At 42.7% G+C, this 19,926-nt stretch overlaps 1 protein-coding gene across 1 annotated transcript in view; it reads left to right on the plus strand.

Moving 5' to 3' along the window:
• Positions 1-1,069: 1,069 nt before the first annotated feature.
• GCH1 (GTP cyclohydrolase 1) overlaps positions 1,070-19,926 on the plus strand; it is a 40,307-nt gene continuing 21,450 nt past the window's right edge. The window contains exons 1-2 of the mRNA XM_032236420.1: positions 1,070-1,884; positions 19,226-19,335. Of these exons, the coding sequence (XP_032092311.1) occupies positions 1,533-1,884; positions 19,226-19,335 (462 nt within the window). The 5' untranslated portion in view covers positions 1,070-1,532. The remainder of the gene's footprint in view (positions 1,885-19,225; positions 19,336-19,926) is intronic.

Here is a 19,926-nt window from a genome sequence, read left to right on the forward strand (position 1 = left end):
TGTAACTTATTTAAAAATTATATATACAGAGGGATCCTCATTCAATCTGTAGTTGGCTCCAAACTTGAGTAGAGAGAAGCTAAGAATTAATGGTCAGAAGGGCCCAAAAATGAATAAATAGAATGATACCAGCATATATAGTGTTTTGCAATATACATTATAGGTATACAATGTGTGACATCTTTACAGCCGCATAGGAGAAAAACGATAAGATAGGATGAAGGAATCCTCAAGCGTCCTGTGGCAGCAACCAAAAGAGTAAAGACAAAATTATGCCAGTGTATGAGGTGGCATAACTAATGCTTCCATTTACCCACCCTGCTAAACCACAACCACAATTACAGATTAACAGAGTTGGAAGGGACCTTGTAGGTCATCTAGTCCAACCCCCTGCCCAAGCAGGAGACTCTACATCATTGCCGACAAATGGCAGTCCAATCTCTTCTTGAAAAGCTTCCAGTGATGAAGTTCCCACAATTTCCAAAGGCAACTTCTGTTCCATTGATTGATTGTTGTCACTGTCAGAAAAACTCTCCTTATTTCCAGGTTGAATCTCTCCTTGTTCAGTTTCCATCTATTATTCCTTGTCTGGCTTACAAGTGCTTTGGGAAATATCTTGACCCCCCTCGTCTCTGTGGCAGCCCCTCAACTATTGAAACACTGCTACCATGTCTCCCCTTGCTCTTCTCTTCACAAAATGGTCGGGGCCAGTGTTGTCACATCACAACACGGTCCCAAGGGTTGAGTAATCATTTAAGTACTTTCCCAGAAGGGAAAGTGCTCGACGGTCACGCTTTCCTATAACCCGGCCAATTTAAAGCAGCTCTGACAACCGTCTGCCACCGCCCCGCCCCTCTTCGGCAGCGGCGGCTGTGAGAACTGGGCGTCTCCTTCTCCCGGCCACCGGCGAGTTCTCGCCACAGAGAGAAGCGCTCCTCGTCCAGCTTTCCGCCGCCTGCGGCTTCCGGCGCTCGAGCCTCTGAGAGGCTGCCGGGCGGGGTGACGCACGGACAGAGGTGCCCAATGGAAGAGGCGCGCCGTGCCCGGGACCGAAACCAGGCGATGTATAAAGTGAGGCGCGCCGCCTGCAAAGAAGGAGCCAGAGCGCATCGCGAGGGTCTCGGTGCGGCGCCGGCGGCCTTTCCCTCCCCATTTCCCTGCTTGTCAGAGGGGGCAAGAAGCCTTTTGGCCGCGGACAGCGCGGCAGACACGGAGGTCGGTGCATTGAGACACGTGTTTTTTCTAAAAAAAACTTGTCTTATCGGTTCCCACTTCGGCCAGGGGACCCGCGCGAGTGAGGCCGCCAGGCGTTTCCTTTGGCTCCAGGCTGGGCGCACGTGCTGCCAGGAAACGCCCCTTCCCACACCAACCTCTCTCACGCCTCCCTATTGCTCGAATAGTTTCTTGGGAGTGAGTGACCGACCCCCCCTTTCAACTCCTGTCCGCATCTGGCCTCTGCTCCCTTTCCAGCTTAGCCCGGGAATCTCTCGAGCAGCACCGGCTCTCCAGGGCTGGGCGCACGCCTTGACCAGATGGAGAAAAGGAAGCCGCCGGCCGCGCTGGATCAGCCCCTGCGAACCGCCAGCTGCAATGGGTACGCGCTGGCCGAGAAGCAGCCGGCCCTTCAGCGGAGTCGCTCGGGAGAAGCGCCGTCCCGTAGCTGGAAGAGCGCGGCTGGCGGGCATCCCTTAGAGAGCTGGAAGGAAGAGCGGACCCGCAGCGAAGAGGACAACGAAATGAACTTGCCCGGCCTGGCCGCCGCTTACACCACCATCCTGCGGGCCTTGGGCGAGGACCCGCAGCGCCAGGGGCTGCTCAAGACGCCCTGGAGGGCGGCCACGGCCATGCAGTACTTCACCAAAGGCTATCAGGAGACCATTACAGGTGGGACGCGATCCGTGGTTTTATAAGGCAGTGAAATAGGGAATCTTCACAACAGTCCTGTGGGGTAGGCCAGTTATTGCAGATACTCGGGATGAGCTGGTGGTTACAGTGGGGTTCAAATCAATGATCACAGTTTCTGGAGCCCTGCTTACATTTAAGGTATACAGAGTGTTAAGAAGTTTAACAACTTTACTTGCAAGGCAGCTAGCTAATGCCTACACTTTGTCCATGGGACATAATGGATGTGAGAGAAGTGAGAATCAAAGTTTGGGGTAGACAAAGGCTTGTTGGAGGCTGGTGCACCCAGCTTCCTGCCAGTGAAATCACCTGACTTAAAAGAAAAAGTATTCCCTTCAATCTAGATGTTAACTTTTTTGTAGTCTTTTTTCAAAGCTGAAAGAGGTGGGGCCATGCCAGCAGAATGCTTTCGCCCAATTGCTTCATAAACGATAGTCAAAGGTGGTGGATTAAGAGCTGGCAGACAAGCTAGAGTTCTCATCTTCTGAGAAGCCAGCTGAGTGATTTTGGGCTGGTTATTTGCTCTGAGCCCTAGACTGGGAAATTAAGAAATATCGGGACTTTCGCATGGCAAATCCTTTCTGAAAATCTTGCCAAGAAAACTGCATGGACCTGCCCATGTAGTCACTAGATGTTAATATTAACTCTTACCAACAACAAGGGTGGAGTACCAGCAGGATCCTTTCCCCCAGTTGCATCATAAATAATACGGCTGCCTCTGCTTTTCATAATCCTGACCAATACAGCAGTACTGAAGGGCTGGATTGCACCTTTGCCTTAGTCCGAAGTGTGATTTGCTTGTTTATGGCTTAGTACTGAATGATCTGAGTCCCTGTGATGTGCAAAGCATTATTCAGTGGTTAGCATGTTGCATAGGGGGAAGCAATATTATATGTTTGCCACCTTGAGTTACTTATGAAGCAATAAAGGTGGGATAAAAATCTAATAAATAAACTAGGTAAAGATAAACGGTAAATGTTTCCCTTGCACATATGTGCTAGTTGTTCCCGACTCTAGGGGGCGGTGCTCATCTCTGTTTCAAAGCCAAAGAGCCACCGATGTCCAAAGACGTCTCCGTGGTCATGTGGCCGGCATGACTAAATGCCGAAGGTGCACGGAACGCTGTTATCTTCCCACCAAAAGTGGTTCCTATTTTTCTACTTGCATTCTTTATGTGCTTTCGAACTGCTAGGTTGACAGACACTGGGACAAATAACGGGAGCTTCATCTGTTGCGCAGCACTAGGGTTTCAAACTGCCCATCTTTCTGATTGACAAGTTCAGCGTCTTAGTCACTGAGCCACCGCGTTCCTATAAATAAACAATGCTTTGCCTAATAAACATTAAACATGTTTAAACAAAAAACATAGCTTACTGCCTAGTACGAACATAGCCAAAGCATTCATAATACTGGATACTTTACAAAAATAGCATTAATGCTTTCAAATATAGTGAGATGATAGAAGTCATAATCCAGTACAACAGAAGGAATGTCAGCTGTAGAAAAGCATTCATTAGCATCTCCAATTACCAGTACTCTAATTATTTCCCTTTCTCTCACATCACTTAGATTTAAATTTCTGTCTAGATTTAGATGCTGTCTTTCCTGTAGGGATGTCAATGTCTGATGTATTCCTATTTTTTCTGCACAAAAGAAACCTGATTAAGGTAGGTTGGGCCAATTCTTACTCAACTCAGCCAGCCAGTGAGTTTCCATGAGTGGGGGTCAACCTGAATCTGCATCACTTTGGTCTTAGGCTAATAGTTTAATCACTCCACCAAACTGCCTTCTTGAGAATGAAACAATAGTCCTCCTACTTTAGCAAATAAGACTTTACATATTTAATGAACAGACACTAGGTCTCAAACTCTTTTCTATGTGACCAGAGGCAAGACATTTATGTTCTGAGCTAAAATTTCCATCAGTCTAATAGTTACAATATATCCAGGCCTAGGAAAAGGAATCTACTTGTCATCTATTCTAGTTTTTCTCAGCTTTAGCAACTTTATGATGTGTAGACTTCAACTCTCAGAATTCCCTAGCCAGTATGCTGGGGAATTCTGGGAGTTGAAGTCTACACATCTTAAAGTTGATTTAACATTGATTTATTCTATTAGGTTGACAAGATCAGGCTCCCTCTCACTTAACCAACAGTTTTGAGGCAGAAACGCTAAAGGAAATTTCTCAACCTGCAGTATTTCACCACTGATTAATTGCAGTGCATAGTGATAAGAAGGGCTGGAAAATCACAAAGTCAAAGACTTTTCCTTGGCTTTATCTCTGTCTTAGTCATGTTCACAATCTTTGTGGGAAATAACATAACATTAACTCTACATAAAAGATTGCAATCGATGTATCCATTTCAAGATTGATTGTCCTAGATTAAACATGGACTTTATGCCACTGATTATTATTGGTGTATGGTGTTTTTCCATAGAAAAGCATGTCTGAATATTTTTAACTCCCATGTAATTGGCATCTCAATAAAACAAGAATGGGGTGGCCAGTTTCTGTCCAGCAGTTCCTGTGATCAGAAGCTGTTGCAGACATAAAATGAGCAAGATGTTTATGCAAAGTTGTGCAGGTTTACTAGGTTAAAATCATTTAGATGAAACTTTCCCAATTGCATCTTTATGTAGCCGACTTCTAGCTTTGCTTTGTAGGAACAATGTGAAGATAGCTTTTCCCTTTCTGCAGTCCAGGGTCACTGGACTACAGCCTCCATCACATTCAGCCATTGAGATTTGTTTCACAGGAATTGTGGGAGTTGCAGTTCAACAGGCCTGGAAGGATGGTCTCCATTCCATTTTCTTTAAAGTTCATATGCAGTAGCTGCTACAGTAGCGTGTCTTATGTAGCACTGCATTTTTCCCCAGCATTTAGGATGTCTTAAGATTTTATTCAAGCACTATAGCTGGGGTACCAAACGTAACGGGGGGAGGTGAATCTGGTGCTTAAATCTAGCTTGCAGGGCCATTCTGGAAACAGCAAAGGACTGACCTGTGGTGTCTCAGCCCAGCCCATGCTGACCAGGTGCTTGGGTTACAACCAAGTGGCAGCTGTTTTCGTTGGAAGAGTACTGCAGGAGGCTGTTGAAACCGAAAACAGAGCTCATGAGGGGCAATTTCCAATTTCCTCCCAAGCTCCATTTTCGCTGGCAGAGTACTAGCAAAACAAACTTGCTTGCCCTCTACTTTCTAGGGCAGTGGGTAACTGTCCAGGGGTCACCGTGTGGCCTGAGAGGGATGGTGAAGCTCCTCTGGAGGACAAGAGTTTGGTGCTCTCCCTGGTTTCGCCTTCCTCCGCTGGAGACAATGGATTCCCCCAGCCCTCCCTGGGCCACCACAGGCACCGCCAACATGAGTGATGTGAATTTGGCCATGCCCACATGGCTCCCCAAGGTCAACCCTGATGTGGCCCTCAATGAAATCGAGTTTGACACCCCAGCACTATAGCAATAATATGAAGATAAATATGGGAATCTATTGGAGTGGCTGACCATCATAAATTTAATAAAATAAATAAATAAATTGGCGATCCTGAGGCAGAATGAAGTGACAATGGGCATCACTTCCTTACAGCCAATATTCCCATGTGATACCTTCATGTGTGTTTAATAAACTGTCATCCCAGCCGGAATAAAGAAAATAGGAATTACAATCTGGTGGATACCAACTTGGGAAAGATTTGCTAAAGTCAGGAAAATTTTAAGAAACCAGGTGAAGAATTCCATGATTTTGGGTTGAAGGTAAAGCCACTTTTTGAGTGACAGTCCATATACAATAAAGCCAGAGTTCTTTATACATAATTACATCCCACATTTTTGATAATATATGTTAACATGACATTAACATCTTTCATCCTTATTTCTTTTTCCAATGTCATATTAACTTATTTCCATGTATTACTCCAAAACAGGACAACTATTTCCAAAATATGTATCAATATCTCCTCCACCATTTACATTTCCAACATACTGAAGTTGTCAGTCAGTCTTTAAAAATCCTTTGAGGTGTTCAACAGAATTTTAAAAACCCAATATTTTGTTGTGTTAAATGAATTTTAAGACCAGAGACACATATCTAACATTTTAAAAACCTTTCTACATTGTTTTGCTAAAATAGGATATTCCAGCTCTTTGCATACTTCTAATTCATTGCATAAAAAATATATGATCAAAATATACTTGAACTGTATACATACATTATTCAGTTATTTTGGGAAGAATGTGTTACATACTTGCATTTCATAAATGTATGTGCGTGTATGTTATGTGTATGTATTTCTCTCGTCCCCTCCAAAATGATAGAACTAGGAAAAAAAAATTATTTGAACTGAATGAATGCAGTTATAATTGTTTCATAATAATTACTTGTATAATAAAGTATCTCATTCATAGAAGTAATTCAGCTCCTCTCTATTAATACACCAAGCATTTTTTAAAAACACACACGCACATTTTCCATTGAGAAAAAATCTTAGGATATGGAGAAAGAGTAGATGTCCTCTGGTAGAGATGATGAAGTATTTAATGAACCTGGATGGAGATGAGGTTTAGGGAAAAGGCAGCTGGACAGAGCTTGCTGGCTGAGTTCACATAACATACTACACAAGTTAACATAGTGAACAATAAGTTCACATTAGCTGAGTCTAGTGGTGTGAATCTAGCAGCTAAACAGCTTCAGGCAAGTCTCCTTCCTGGCATGCTATTTCAATCTCAGTCGGTATCAATTGTATTAACTTACCTTGTAGTGTTATTGCAATATTATAACTGCCCAACAAGGGAAATACTTTGAACATGGAAAAGCACTATACAACGGTTAAGCTTTATTAACTCCAAATCTTTTCTGAACATATAAAATCAACCTCAGTACAAACCTTTGTGTTATCCTTTCACTTAACTTCATCAGTTGTGACAACAACCTTCTTCCCTGGGTCCCATGTCTATTTGTGACGAGACAATTATTAAATCCAAAGTGGGCCTTGTAGCAGTACAAGAGTGTAAAGGGATCATATTTGTTCTTGAAACTCAAGAGAAGAGCAAGAGAGATGCATTTGCAAGGATTGTCCATCTTCAGATTGCAAATTCAGAGAAGTGGAGACGAGGGCTTACCAGTTTACCGTGCTCTGGTCTAGAAGGAACCTTTTCTTTTAAGTTTTTTTTTAAGTTCATGTTGAGAGTTGGTTTATTATATTAAATTTGCATCTTATCCAGCAATTTTCTCCCATGAGCATCCAACTAATCTCTTATAATGGGGACTTTTCAAAGCTCTGCCTATCTCCTCCATTGAGCTGTTGTCTCTTCAGAAAAATTACTAGTGACCTATTAAGCTGAGCAACTCTGCCTGGCCTCCCACTCATTCTTTGATATGTCATTGATCTTTGCCCTCTGTATCTCCTACCTTCAGAACTTTCTAAATCTAAAGCAGGGATGTTAAACTCAAGGCCCATGCGGCACATCTGGCCCTTGTGGTACTTAGATCTGGCCCATGGGGCCACCCTGGAAACAGTGACGGACCTGCCCGCGGTTCCTCTACCAGTGAAAATGGAGCACGTGAGGGCCATGTACATCCCTCTCCCCCGAGCTCCGTTTTTGCTGGTAGAGAGTTGCAGGAGGCTGTTGTAACCAAAAACGAAGCTTGGGAGCCTGTTTTCGCTGGCAGAGCGCTCGGGCCACCATAGACACCCCCAACACGAGTAACTTCGAGCTGGCCATGCCCACCCTGCCACACACACCCTGCCACCCCCAAGGTCAAACACAACCCTGATGTGACCCTTAATGAAATTGAGTTTGACGCCTCTGATCTAAAGAATCTACGGGCTGCAGTCATTATATGAGGGGCAGGCTGTTTTCAGTACAGTACATTGTTTATAAACTTTGCAAGGCTGCCATTCTCTCTTGTTTAATGGCTGTTCTTGTGTTAAATGTTTTGCATAGTTTTAAAACTGCTTGGTCTGAATCCATTTTAAAAGTGGAAAAATTAAGCTAAGGTTCCACCCCTCCCCTGCTTTCAGTCTGAATTTTCCTCGGTAACATAGTATGCGTTAAATTATACCCTTTTTTTTCATTGCTGTTGGTGACGAAATTACTAGATATTTTCCAAACAATTGATTCCACTTGGGCGAGAAGAGACAATATGCCTTTGCAGACCTTGTTAGTGTTGGAAAATTACTGTGGGTAATTTCCTATTTAGTTTCCACCCAGCACATTCCCATTCATACCATGCATCCGGATTAGAGCAAAGAAGCAGAGCCATTCCATTCAATCAGCAAATATATTGGTTGGTTTGTATTTATTAAAGAGCAATAAACATTTAAAAAATCCCCAGTTAATTGGCAAAATGGGATGAAAAGCAGGCAAAGGCAGACAGACATGAAAAATGGACAATAATGTACATTACATTTTCACCTCTACCAAAATGCACAGAACTTTCTAGTAAGACTGTAATTAGCAGGAAAAATTCAAAGGGAGTGGCTTTAGTTTTTTCCAGCCTTAACCATTTTATGTACATATCAATAACACAATAGAGATGGAAAGTAGGATACAAGGTGATCCTTCTTCCATTCTGCATCATTAAGAATGGCAGAGATGTATCTGACAATTAGAGATTGTGATTACAGAGCCAAATTTTGTTGCTCTTTATTTGTCACTCTTAGAAATACTGTTTTCACAGGTGCGGCAACTTGGACTTGTTGTCACATAGTATTTTGTTTTATTTAGTTTCCATGTTTATTCAATTGCAATGAAGAAATAATTTTGATACCAAGTCACTTATGGATCCTATGTTATCTCTGAAAATTTTGTATTTCAAAAATTGCTTCTTTTTGAAACCGCATTCCTTATTTTTGATATAAATAGTAAGCACTCTTCTGGATGTTAGAATACTGTGGAAAATGCAAGATGTTTGTTGAATATTTGTTAAGTCCTCGACTTACGACCTAGCGGTTAGCAACAGCCAAGCCACGTCCTGATTGGTTAAGACGCGGCTTGGCTAAGCGTGGGCCGCTAGGGGCGCGCCTATTGCTTTCCCTGCTTGACAGCTCCGTATAAATAGCTGTCAAGCAGGGAAGGTGCTGAACTGCCTATGTACATAGTTTTACCGAGCTGTTACCTAGAATAAAGAGCTGTTGTTACCTCAGACTGCCTCCTGCCTCGTCCTTCGTCTGGACTTCTAAACTGGCGACAAGGATGGGATTTCGGCGGTCTAGCTGAACAGCCATCTAGGTTAAAGCGAGAGACTGTTTAGCCGAGGAGATCGCAGAAAAACGAATATTTTTTTTCCTCCCTTCTCGCTGCCTCTCTTGCCTCACAAAACAGCACTATGGCATCTCTGCCTCCCTTTGCTCCATTTGAAACCTCCGGCGAATCATGGGCCGGATTCCTGGAATGGTTCAAATGTTACCTTATTGCCTCCAAGAATCACAACTTGCCGCCTGAAGAGAAATGCAGTTTTTTCTTGAGCTGTTGCAGCCCGACGATGTTCGCCTCAGCCAGAGCCCTGGCCTCTCCATTGCCGGTGTACCAGCTCAATTGGGGGACCTTGATGACCAAGCTTCGCAACCACTACGCTCCAACGCCCTCATGGATCGCTCGCCGATACACATTCAGATAATGCGTTCAAAAAGAATCTGAGACTGTGAGTCAATTCCTCCAGTCTCTTTGTACGGCGGCGATCCAGTGTGACACACTGGTGGAGCAATTTGTCTGTGGCATAAAAGACCCTCGCCTGAAGCGCCGTTTGCTAGCACTGGCAGAGATTACCTTGCAGAAAGCCGTGGACGAGGCCAGAGCCGCAGAGCTCTCCGAACAGTCCACGGCTGACATGCAGCAGCTCCAAATGCCTCCTCCTCCTGCCCGTGCCTGCCTCATAGACGAACTTGTCCCTTTGGACGAGCCAGAGGATGACCACGTTGACCTTTTGAGGGCCCAGCCCAGGCGCCTGCCACCTCTGCCAGCCAGCTCTGCCACCTCTATCTTCCTGGGCTGTGGGGGCAAACATGCCCGGTCCGTTTGCCCATTCAAGGCTTCGGTCTGCTGCAGATGCGGGAAAAACGGCCACCTGGTGCAGGTCTGCCGTGCCACCTTGCCAGCACCCTTCCAGCAGCCACCTGCCCAGTACCCACTGGTGGGCTCACCGGCGCAGCCATGCCGCCAGCAGGACCGCCGACCACAGCGGCGGGGCAAAGATTGCTTCACTTTGTCCCTTCCAGAGGGCCCCTCAGAATCAGTCAGCAAAGTGACGGCTGATTCCAGGAAGATTTCCGTGTCCCTGCTCTTAGAAGGAAAGCCCTGCCTGATAGAGGTCAACTCTGGATCGTCCCACTCCCTGCTGTTGTGGTCCTCCTTCGCAAAGCTGTGCCCAGCCAGGGGACTCTAATTCCCACCCTGGGCTGCTATTCCATCTGGGTGGACTATGGGACCTTTCATGGGCCCCTCCCTGTTCTGATTGTTGAAAAGCCTCTGCCTGCTTTATTGGGGTTGGACTGGTTCCCTGCCCTGGGGTTATCTGTCGAGGGGGTGCATCTAGTGTCTAATGCATTGGAGACGTCATCACCGAATATGCAGACGTCTTCAATGGTAAGCTGGGGGAATACAAGGGAACCCTCATTTCCCTTAATCTAGACCCCCAGGTTGCTTAAGGCTCGCAGGGTGCCTTTTGCCTTGAGGCCGAAGGTAGATGCAGAGCTGGATAAATTGTTGGCGCAGGGCATCCTGGAGCCCGTCGACCACTCTAGATGGAAGACCCCCATAGTGGTCCCCGTCAAGGCCGATGGGTCCATTAGGATTGCGCCAACTACAAATCCACCATCAACCTTGGCCACCAGGCAAACCCCTATCCAGTCCCTGTGGTGCAGCATCTGCTCCATTCTTTGGGGCGGGGCTGCATCTTTGCCAAACTGGATATGGCGCAGGCCTACCAGCAGCTCCCGGTGGATGACAATGCGGTGGCGGCCCAGACTATTGTCACCCACCGTGGGGCTTTTCGTTGTCGCTGCCTCCAATTCAGCGTCTCCGTTGCCCCAGGGATCTTCCAGAGCCTCATGGAGCGCTTGCTCAATGGGCTCCCTGGCGTTGTCCCCTACTTCGATGACATTCTGATCGCTGCAAACAGCCGCTCAGAACTCATCGAAGTTTTACGGAAGAATTCAGACTGACAGGCACTTGGCCATAAGGTCAACACACCTGACATAACAATAGTTGAAAAGAAAAACGTATGGTTCATTGACATTGCAATACTTGGAGATACATGAATTGAAGATAAACAGCAAGAAAAAATCACAAAATACCTGAACTTGCAAATTGAGGTTGAGCGACTGTGGAAAAAGAAATCGTGTGTTGTCCCAATTGTAATTGGAGCCCTTGGAGCAATACCTAAAGTGCTACCTCGCTATTTGGAAATTTTAAATTTATCAGACTTGAACATTCTGATTCTACAAAAAACCACCGTACTTGGAACAACTTATATCCTTTGACGTTACCTTAACAGTTCCTAGGTCCTAACCCTAACCCTAACCCAAAGGCTGTAAATCTCACCAAAGATTAATCATGCAGTAGTAGTAGTAGTAGTAGAAGTAGTAATAATAAATAATATATAATGGATAATATTAGATAATAATAGAACATCTATTAATCGAAGTAAAGAACAAAAAACTACTGAAGGCCCAACAGACGAAACAAGAATACAGAAAACATGTGATAAAATCAGGAATGGAGAGTTGGCAGAACAAAACACTGCATGGCCAATTTCTGGAAAAAATAAAAGATAAAGTGGACAGTGAACAAACTTGGTTATGGTTAACAACAGGTACATTAAAGAAAGAAACAGAGTCACTAATCCTGGCTGCGCAAGAACAAGCTATCCGCACAAATGCCATTAAGGCCAAAATCGAAAAATCCTCTGATGATGCCAAATGCAGACTTTGCAAAGAAGCTGATGAAACTGTTGATCACATACTCAGCTGCTGTAAAAAGATCACGCAGACTGATTATAAATTGCAGCACATTGGAATTTGTGCAAAAATTATAATATTAAAACAGCAACAAACTGGTGGGAACATCAGCCTGAAAAAGTCACCGAAAATCAGATGGTCAAGATCTTGTGGGATTTTCGCATACAAACAGACAAAATACTGGCACATAATACACCAGACATCATATTGGTTGAGAAAAATAAGGTCACAATCATAGACATCGCAATACCAGGTGATAGCAGGGTCGCTGAGAAACATGAAAAAATTGCAAAATACCAGGACTTAAAAATTGAAATTCAACGACTATGGCACAAACCAGCAGTGGTAATTCCAGTGGTAATTGGCACACTGGGTGCTATTCCAAAAGCACTGGAATTACATTTAAAACAGTTAAAAATTGACAAAATCACCATCAGTCAAATGCAAAAAGCTGCACTGCTTGGATCTGCACGCATATTACGAAAATACGTTACAACATCCTAGGCCCCTGGGTGGGGCCCGACTAGTAACCAATGCCAAATCCGGCGAAACAACTGGCCGCTGTGATACAATTGAATAATAATAATAATAATAATAATAATAATAATAATAATAATAATAATAATGCATTGTTAAGCAGTATAGCCCTCTTAAAAAGATGTACTAATGGTGACAACAAAGCAGGTACAAGTGAATGGCTATTATAGCTTTAACCTTGGACCCTATGTATATATCACAGACAGAAATAAAGACAAAAGATGGACAGTAGGATATCAGGCAATCCTTCCTCTGTTCTCCTCCAGTAAAAAGTATTGGTAGCTACAGATGATGCCTTATCCAATGATAAGAAAGAAAGACTTGAGCTGTTGTCAACTGCCCAGCATTTGGTGCCTAAAGTGATCATCTTAGCCTGTTAATTGTGTGGCTGATTCTGACAGTCAAGAGTTTTGTGCCACTTTAATGCTTTAGTTCCTGAGCATTGAAATAAATTTGTTAGCCTTTAATATACTGCAGGCCTCTCTGTGCTTTAAAAGGCTCATGATTCTGTTTATTCTAGGAATGAAGTAAATTCTCAGTTGCTCAGAGATCATTAAATATGTCTTCTGTATTTTGTTGACCTGCCTTTTGAGTATCAAATTGGCGGTGCTTTTGAGAGGTTGCCCAAGTGACATTAAAGCCATGCAAATAGTTTCTATAGCAACAGGCTCCCTTATCTCTGACGCAGTCTGTGTTTCCCTTCATTTAGGTTTTATCTTTTCTCTCTTTCTTGCTTGCTGTACTTCTTGCTTTTATCCAGCATCACTTCCCTTGACTACAAGCAACCATGTTCCACCACCAGCATCTTCAGAACCTTTCAACTCAAAAGGACAGACACCTGATATGATTATTGGGTGTGGAGATTCCACATCCCTTTAGTTATGGGTTAGAAGAGATTGTGTCCCTACAAAGATTTAAATGTGGATTAAACACTCAGGCAAGGACTTGCGACTCTTGAAAAAAGTTTTTTTGTGTGGTTTGGGAGTAACCCATTGGCCTAGATGTGACGCCTATTTTGTCAGATAGGCAAATTCTTCTCCTTATCTATCAGACTTAGACATAGGCATAAGTAAATCTCCTGCGAAATAAATTATAAATTTGGATTGTAAAATAAATTGTAAATGTAGCAATTAAAGGCAAAAGACTGAATCTGTGATAATTTGGTCAATCTTAAATTTATGTAAGATGAAGCCAAATTTCTTTAATGATAGTAGCAACAATATACAAAATGGCCATCTTCTGGTGTAAAATGTGTTTTTATTTTCCATTTTTCATTTTCATACAGTCACATATATACTGTGCATAACCGGGGCCATACAACATTAAACAATAAACACAGCAATTCCTCTTGTCAACAATACCCCCCAAAATATGGCCATCTTCTTAGACCATTTTCTTAGACCAACATTTGTTCATATGGAGGTGAACCACTGGAGGTGGGGGTGGGAGGCACTGTTTTGCGGTGGTTCTCCTCTTACCTCTCAGACAGGTCGCAGTCGGTGTTAGTTGGAGGGCAGAGATCGACCCCTAGGCCCCTAACATATGGGGTGCCGCAGGGTTCGGTCTTGTCCCCCCTACTTTTCAACATCTACATGAAACCGCTGGGCGAGATCATTCGGCGGCACGGGATAAAATACCACCAGTATGCGGACGATACTCAGTTGTATCTGTCCGCCCTGTGCCAACTCAATGAAGCGGTGGACGTGATGAACCAGGGCCTTGAAGCTGTTAGGGACTGGATGAGGGCTAACAAACTCGTGATCAACCCAGATAAGACCGAGTGGCTGTTGTGTTTCCCTCCCACTAATTCGGCAAGTATTCCATCTCTCAGGCTGGGGGGTCAAACACTACGCCCCTCAGACAGGGTCCGCAACTTGGGAGTCCTCCTGGAGCCACAGCTGACTTTTGAACACCATTTGTCAGCTGTGACCAGGGGGGCATTTGCCCAGGTTTGCCTGGTGCACCAGTTGCGCCCCTACCTGAACCGGGAGGCTCTCACAACAGTCACTCGTGCCCTTGTGACCTCTAGGCTGGAGTACTGCAATGTGCTCTACATGGGGCTGCCCTTGAAGAGTATTCGGCGACTTCAGCTTGTCCAGAATGCGGCCGCGCGAGCGATTGTGGGTGCACCTCGCTTCACCCACATAACACCTATCCTCCGCGAGCTGCACTGGCTACCTGTCGATCTCCGGGTACGCTTCAAGGTGCTACTTGTCACCCATAAAGCCCTTCATGGTAGTGGATCTGGGTACTTGAGAGACCGCCTACTGCCAATCACCTCCACTCGACCTATTAGATCCCATAGATTAGGCCTCCTCCGAGTCCTATCTGCCGGTCAATGTCGACTGGCAACCACGCGGAGGAGAGCCTTCTCGGTGGCAGCTCCGACCCTATGGAACGATCTCCCCATGGATATTCGTACCCTCACCACCCTCCAGACCTTCCGCACAGCCCTCAAAATCTGGCTATCCCGTCAGGCCTGGGGCTAAAGACTGTAACCCACCCGAATGGTATGAATGTTGTGTTTTTTAATGACGTACTGTCCTACGTGTTAAATGTTTGTTTCCCCCCCCTTTTCGAGTTGTAAGCCGCCCTGAGTCCCCCCAGGGAAAAGGGCGGCATATAAATAAACTTCTCTCATATAATATTGGTAGAAACGGCAAACAAAAATTAAGTAATCATATAGAGACACAAATCTTGCTGAAAGAAAGTCAGCTTGATTCTGTGAAATAAATTCCTTTTTTTTTGGAGAGAGAGAGTGTCAGCTGGCATCTGGATGGAGGAGATCCCATTGATCATATAAACTTGGATTTTCTGTTCATTAAGTTCTTCCTCAAGGATCTTGAGTATATATAATAGTTGTGGGGTGAGAGAGTATTTGTCTTTCTGTGGATTGCAATCTCGTTAAAATAGAAAGCAATGCATAAATGGGCAATTTTATGGGAAATATGTAGTGAATTGCCTGAAAGCTGTGTGCTTGAACCAGTGCTTTTTAATTTGTTCATACATGATCTTGATTTAGGGATAAGCAGTAAGCTAGGAATTATTGTTCATAATACTAGGAAGGTGATGATGTAGTTACAACAGTTGTGAAAGGGCATTTTTGTGCTGAGGATTATTAGGAAAGGAATTGAAAATAAAAATGCCAACACTGTAATGCCCTTTTATAAGTTTGAGAAGGTGCATTTGGAGTGCCACGTACAGTTCTGTTTACAGATTTGAAAAAGAATATGGAACAAGTGAAGAAGAGCATCTCAAAGGATTGAAACACCTTGTAAAAAAAGGTGGAATGTCTGTAATTCTTTAGCTTGGAAAATGACAATGGAGAGAAATTTTTCTTCTTCCCTTAAATCAAAGGACCAAGGGTTCTTTGAGGCTCTCTAACTCTCAAACTCATTACTATGGAATTTATTACCAAAAGATGTGGAGATGGTTGCTAGTTTGGAGGGCTTTGAAATGAGGATAGATAAATTCATGGAAATCTGATTCATCTGGAGTTTTAATTCTTTGATTCAATGTTGTTTTGAGGTTGAAGATAGAATGACTAGCTCAAAGATAGAGAAGTTTGCAAGTAAGTAGTGAGTTGATATGGATCTCCTTAAAACAGGTTTGTCAAACTCATGGCTCACAGGCCAGATGTGTCACTTGCTGGCCATGCCCACGCACGGTTTAGTGAAGGGGAAAAAGTCATTATATGTTATGTGACACCACCGTGACACTGCGAGTTTGAAAAAGCTGCCTTAGAAAAAGCTCATTATGAATATCTTAACTACCTATGCCACACAAGCAGGATCCGATATCATTTTTTGAAGTGGCAAATGCTGACATTTAGATCAACAGATCAAATATTCTGGGTGATTTGAAATATTTTTACTGCCTTTTTTTTACAATATACAGTAGATGAATGTCAGTTCCTTTTAAAATTTCATATAGAGACTCATAGCAATGGTTAGTGGAACTGGTTCTGTTGACTTCTACTCAGAAGTGTAAAGCTAATTGAATTCAGTGGGATTAACGCTCAGGAAAGTGTTGTATAGTTGTAATATATGTGATCCTCTATATCAGCCTTCCCCCTACCTGCATATGTGGTGAACGTCAGTTTCCATAATCATCCAGCCAGCATAGACAAGAAAACTGCCTGGATGTAATCAACCAGGAGTCAAACCTGAAGTTTCATACGTGTTAGGTAATAAAACATTTTGCCCCTAAATATTTAGGGGCAAAATGTTTTATTACCTAAAACCTATGAAACTGTTCCATAGCAGCCTCATTCTTGAAACAAAGCCTTTGGCATGCCTAAAGAGTCCATTGCATTGACAATGTTGTCCTTTCCTCATAGTTGAAAAAGGCATTTACAAAAACCTAGAAACAAGCCATTGCAATGGAAATAAATAGGTGAATACAGATTGCATTATTCTGGGAAGCAAATCTAAAAATTAGTAGAGCTGCTTGGGGGGTGGGTGTTGAGTGAGCTAATCTAGATAATTCCTCCATGCACGTGCTCTTGGAATAATAGATGCATATCCTGAACTAGATTATTTTTTATCCCGAAAACCAGATTATTGCTGGATTGCATGCAACCCATGACTTGGACTGGCATCTCTCCTGAGATTAGTGGTTGCCTCACAATCTGTTGCCTGGGCTGAACTTTGGAGGAGAACTTGTTAATACACAGAGGTTTTACTGGAGGCAAATTACTTATGGGAAGGGAAGTGCTGAAAAGCCAACTGAGTCACAGTTTTGAGCCTCTTTGTTGGAACAATATTTTATCTTTCCTCTCCCCCCTGCCCTCATCCCCTGTTTACATGCCTGGCTTCCTTAAGACCTTGCCAATGATGGACAATACGTAACAAAACAGTTGTGTGCCTCTAAACTCTGGTTGTCAGGGATACCTGCGTCTGTCTGGCAGCACACAGGAAATTAAAACCACCCCTGATAGCATATCTCGCCTGGCCTAAAGGGCAGTTCATTGGTATATGTGTTTGTGTTCATAACTGGAAGGGATATATCTCAGCAGAAGCCAGAAAAGGAAAAGTGGCTGGCATGGATGTTGATTTTGTTTATATATTAGCTTTTTGGTCACCTGAAGATGAGAAGGAAACTTTTCATGGCATCAAATCCCTTGTCTTTATTCAGATCAATTCTTAAAAATATCGAGAAGTGTGAAAAAAAAGGCAACATGAGATCAAGTTACACTTTTATTTATAGCCTTCCTTTCTATTCCTTTTTCTTTTTTATCCCAACTGCTTTGGATAAATAAACTGGTAATATAACAAATTATAGGAAACATTTTATGTTATGACTACCATATTAACTAGGTTTCCAGATTGCTATTGTTTCAGTTTCCATAATATACTTGTGAGATAGGCTATGATTGTTCAAATTTTTAATAGAGAAGAATGGATACAGAGAAATCTTTACATTATAGTCAACAAGATCCTTGCAAAGTTGAGTTCCAAACTTGACAATCCATGTCTTAAGTCTGGGTTCACATACTAAGCCATGAAGTTATTAGTTTGGACCAGTGATGGATTCCTACCAGTTTGGACCGGTTCAGCTGAGCTGGTAGTAGTTTGGCGGCCTGGGCCGCTGGAACTGGCAGCGCCCCAGGCCTGCCATGCCTCCGAACTGGTTCTCCGGGCAGCACCCTAGGTGTCATCATCTTACTTTTCACTTCTGCGCATGCACAGAACAATTTTTATTGCACTGTGCATGTGCATGAAACGCACCCACGAGCGAACCAGCAGTAGTGCCTGCTGGAACCCACCTCTGGTTTGGATGAATTTCATATGAACGCCTTCGTTATAACTTAACCTTAAATTATGGTTAATTGGTTTTCTTTGCACATGGTTTGACTAACTCCAGGGCCAGTTTGGCTACTATAAATTAAGTCTAGACATTTCAGAATTTGGGAACAAAAGCTGCAAGTTCAAAGAGTAAATCCTGTGGCAGTTTGAGAAATATTTCTGCTACAGAATTCATAGGATATGTATCATCATAAAGTTTTGCCCTTAAAAACAAATGTAAATATAAAATGGGAAATTTATTCTATTGGATACATACGGTGTTTCTTAAACATTCGTGCCTTTTCAATTTCCAGTGTTTCTTTATACCTATGAGCTGTTCTCCACAAAAGTCTTGAAACTGGATAAAGAGAACCATGTAAGCCAATGAGTCATTAAACATAACATTTGTTCATTTATTTATTAAGGAAAAAGATCCAAAGCTACATATTTGTGGTCATATTGATGCAGAAATGTTGAATATTCAAAAAGGTTTACAAATTTAAGCAAGACTGTAAAACTGTGTATATTTGTGTATGTCCTATCACAATTTGGAGGTGGTAAAATTTTAAAGAATGGTCCAAGGAAGTGGAAATGAATGAAACATAGTTAAATTTGCGGTTAAGACAATGTCTAGGTATTCTATGTGTAAAAGAACAAACCATCTTGTATCACTGGTATTAGGTTTTTTAATAACAAAAAGAAAACAATGGAAGAACAATTAAACAGTGCAAGATATTGTGTCACTGTTGTTCAAGTGTCACTGTGAAGGAAGGAGCTTCAAAGCAGCTTTAAATTATTGTTGGGGGTAAGAATGTTTAAGTAACACTTCAAAACTGCCCTGAGAATGTTGGTTCTCAGTAATGTAACATTGTAATTTGGATGATGAATTTGCACTTTTTTGTTTTTAATTTTGTTCATTTCCCATGTTTAATGTACACCTCTTTGAAATCCATGTTTAGATAATGGTATAGCCTACACATTCAAATATAATGATATAGAAGGAAAATGACAAGTAATAGTTGCATTGCATATGCCTGTCTTGATTTCAGATGTACTCAATGATGCCATATTTGATGAAGACCATGATGAGATGGTGATTGTGAAGGATATTGATATGTTTTCAATGTGTGAACATCACCTGGTTCCATTTATCGGAAAGGTAAACTTTTAATTTCCTTCTCCCTGCTATAAAGTACCAGTAGAATCAATAAGCCAATCATTGTTAAATGCTTGATTTGCAAAACTATGTGGGACAAACTTTTGAAAATCATCAAAAATGTGTTTAAAGGAAATACATGTTGCATACGTGGGCAAAAGAAGCCCAACTGTTAACATCACAAGATAGTGTTTCAAAGTGCAGCTTTTGAGGAGTTGTGAATAGGCAACCCAGTCCATAATTTATTTGTTGCTCTTCAATTTTTAAATATGTTTCATTTATACTTATCTGAAATAAATAACCTTATTTCATAAAGGAGCAGGTGTTCTTGGCATTTAGTGCATCATCTCTCCAAATACCCTAATCAGTTGTCAAAGCTCTGTACCTTGACTGAGGTGACGTCAAAGGATTATTTACTACTCCATTCAGGCAGCAAAATGTTTTAAGCATATATGCTACCCAGTTTAATAAATAGAGAGTCCGCTTACAGCCACGAATGGATATGTAATAGATATGTCCATTTATTGTGTCTGGGTTTTTGTGTCATAAGTGCAGATTGAGTGTTTTGGTTATTTTGATTGTATCCTGTGACTC

The sequence above is a fragment of the Thamnophis elegans genome, chromosome 1 (genome assembly GCF_009769535.1).
Source record: "Thamnophis elegans isolate rThaEle1 chromosome 1, rThaEle1.pri, whole genome shotgun sequence".
NCBI classification, from domain to species: domain Eukaryota; kingdom Metazoa; phylum Chordata; class Lepidosauria; order Squamata; family Colubridae; genus Thamnophis; species Thamnophis elegans.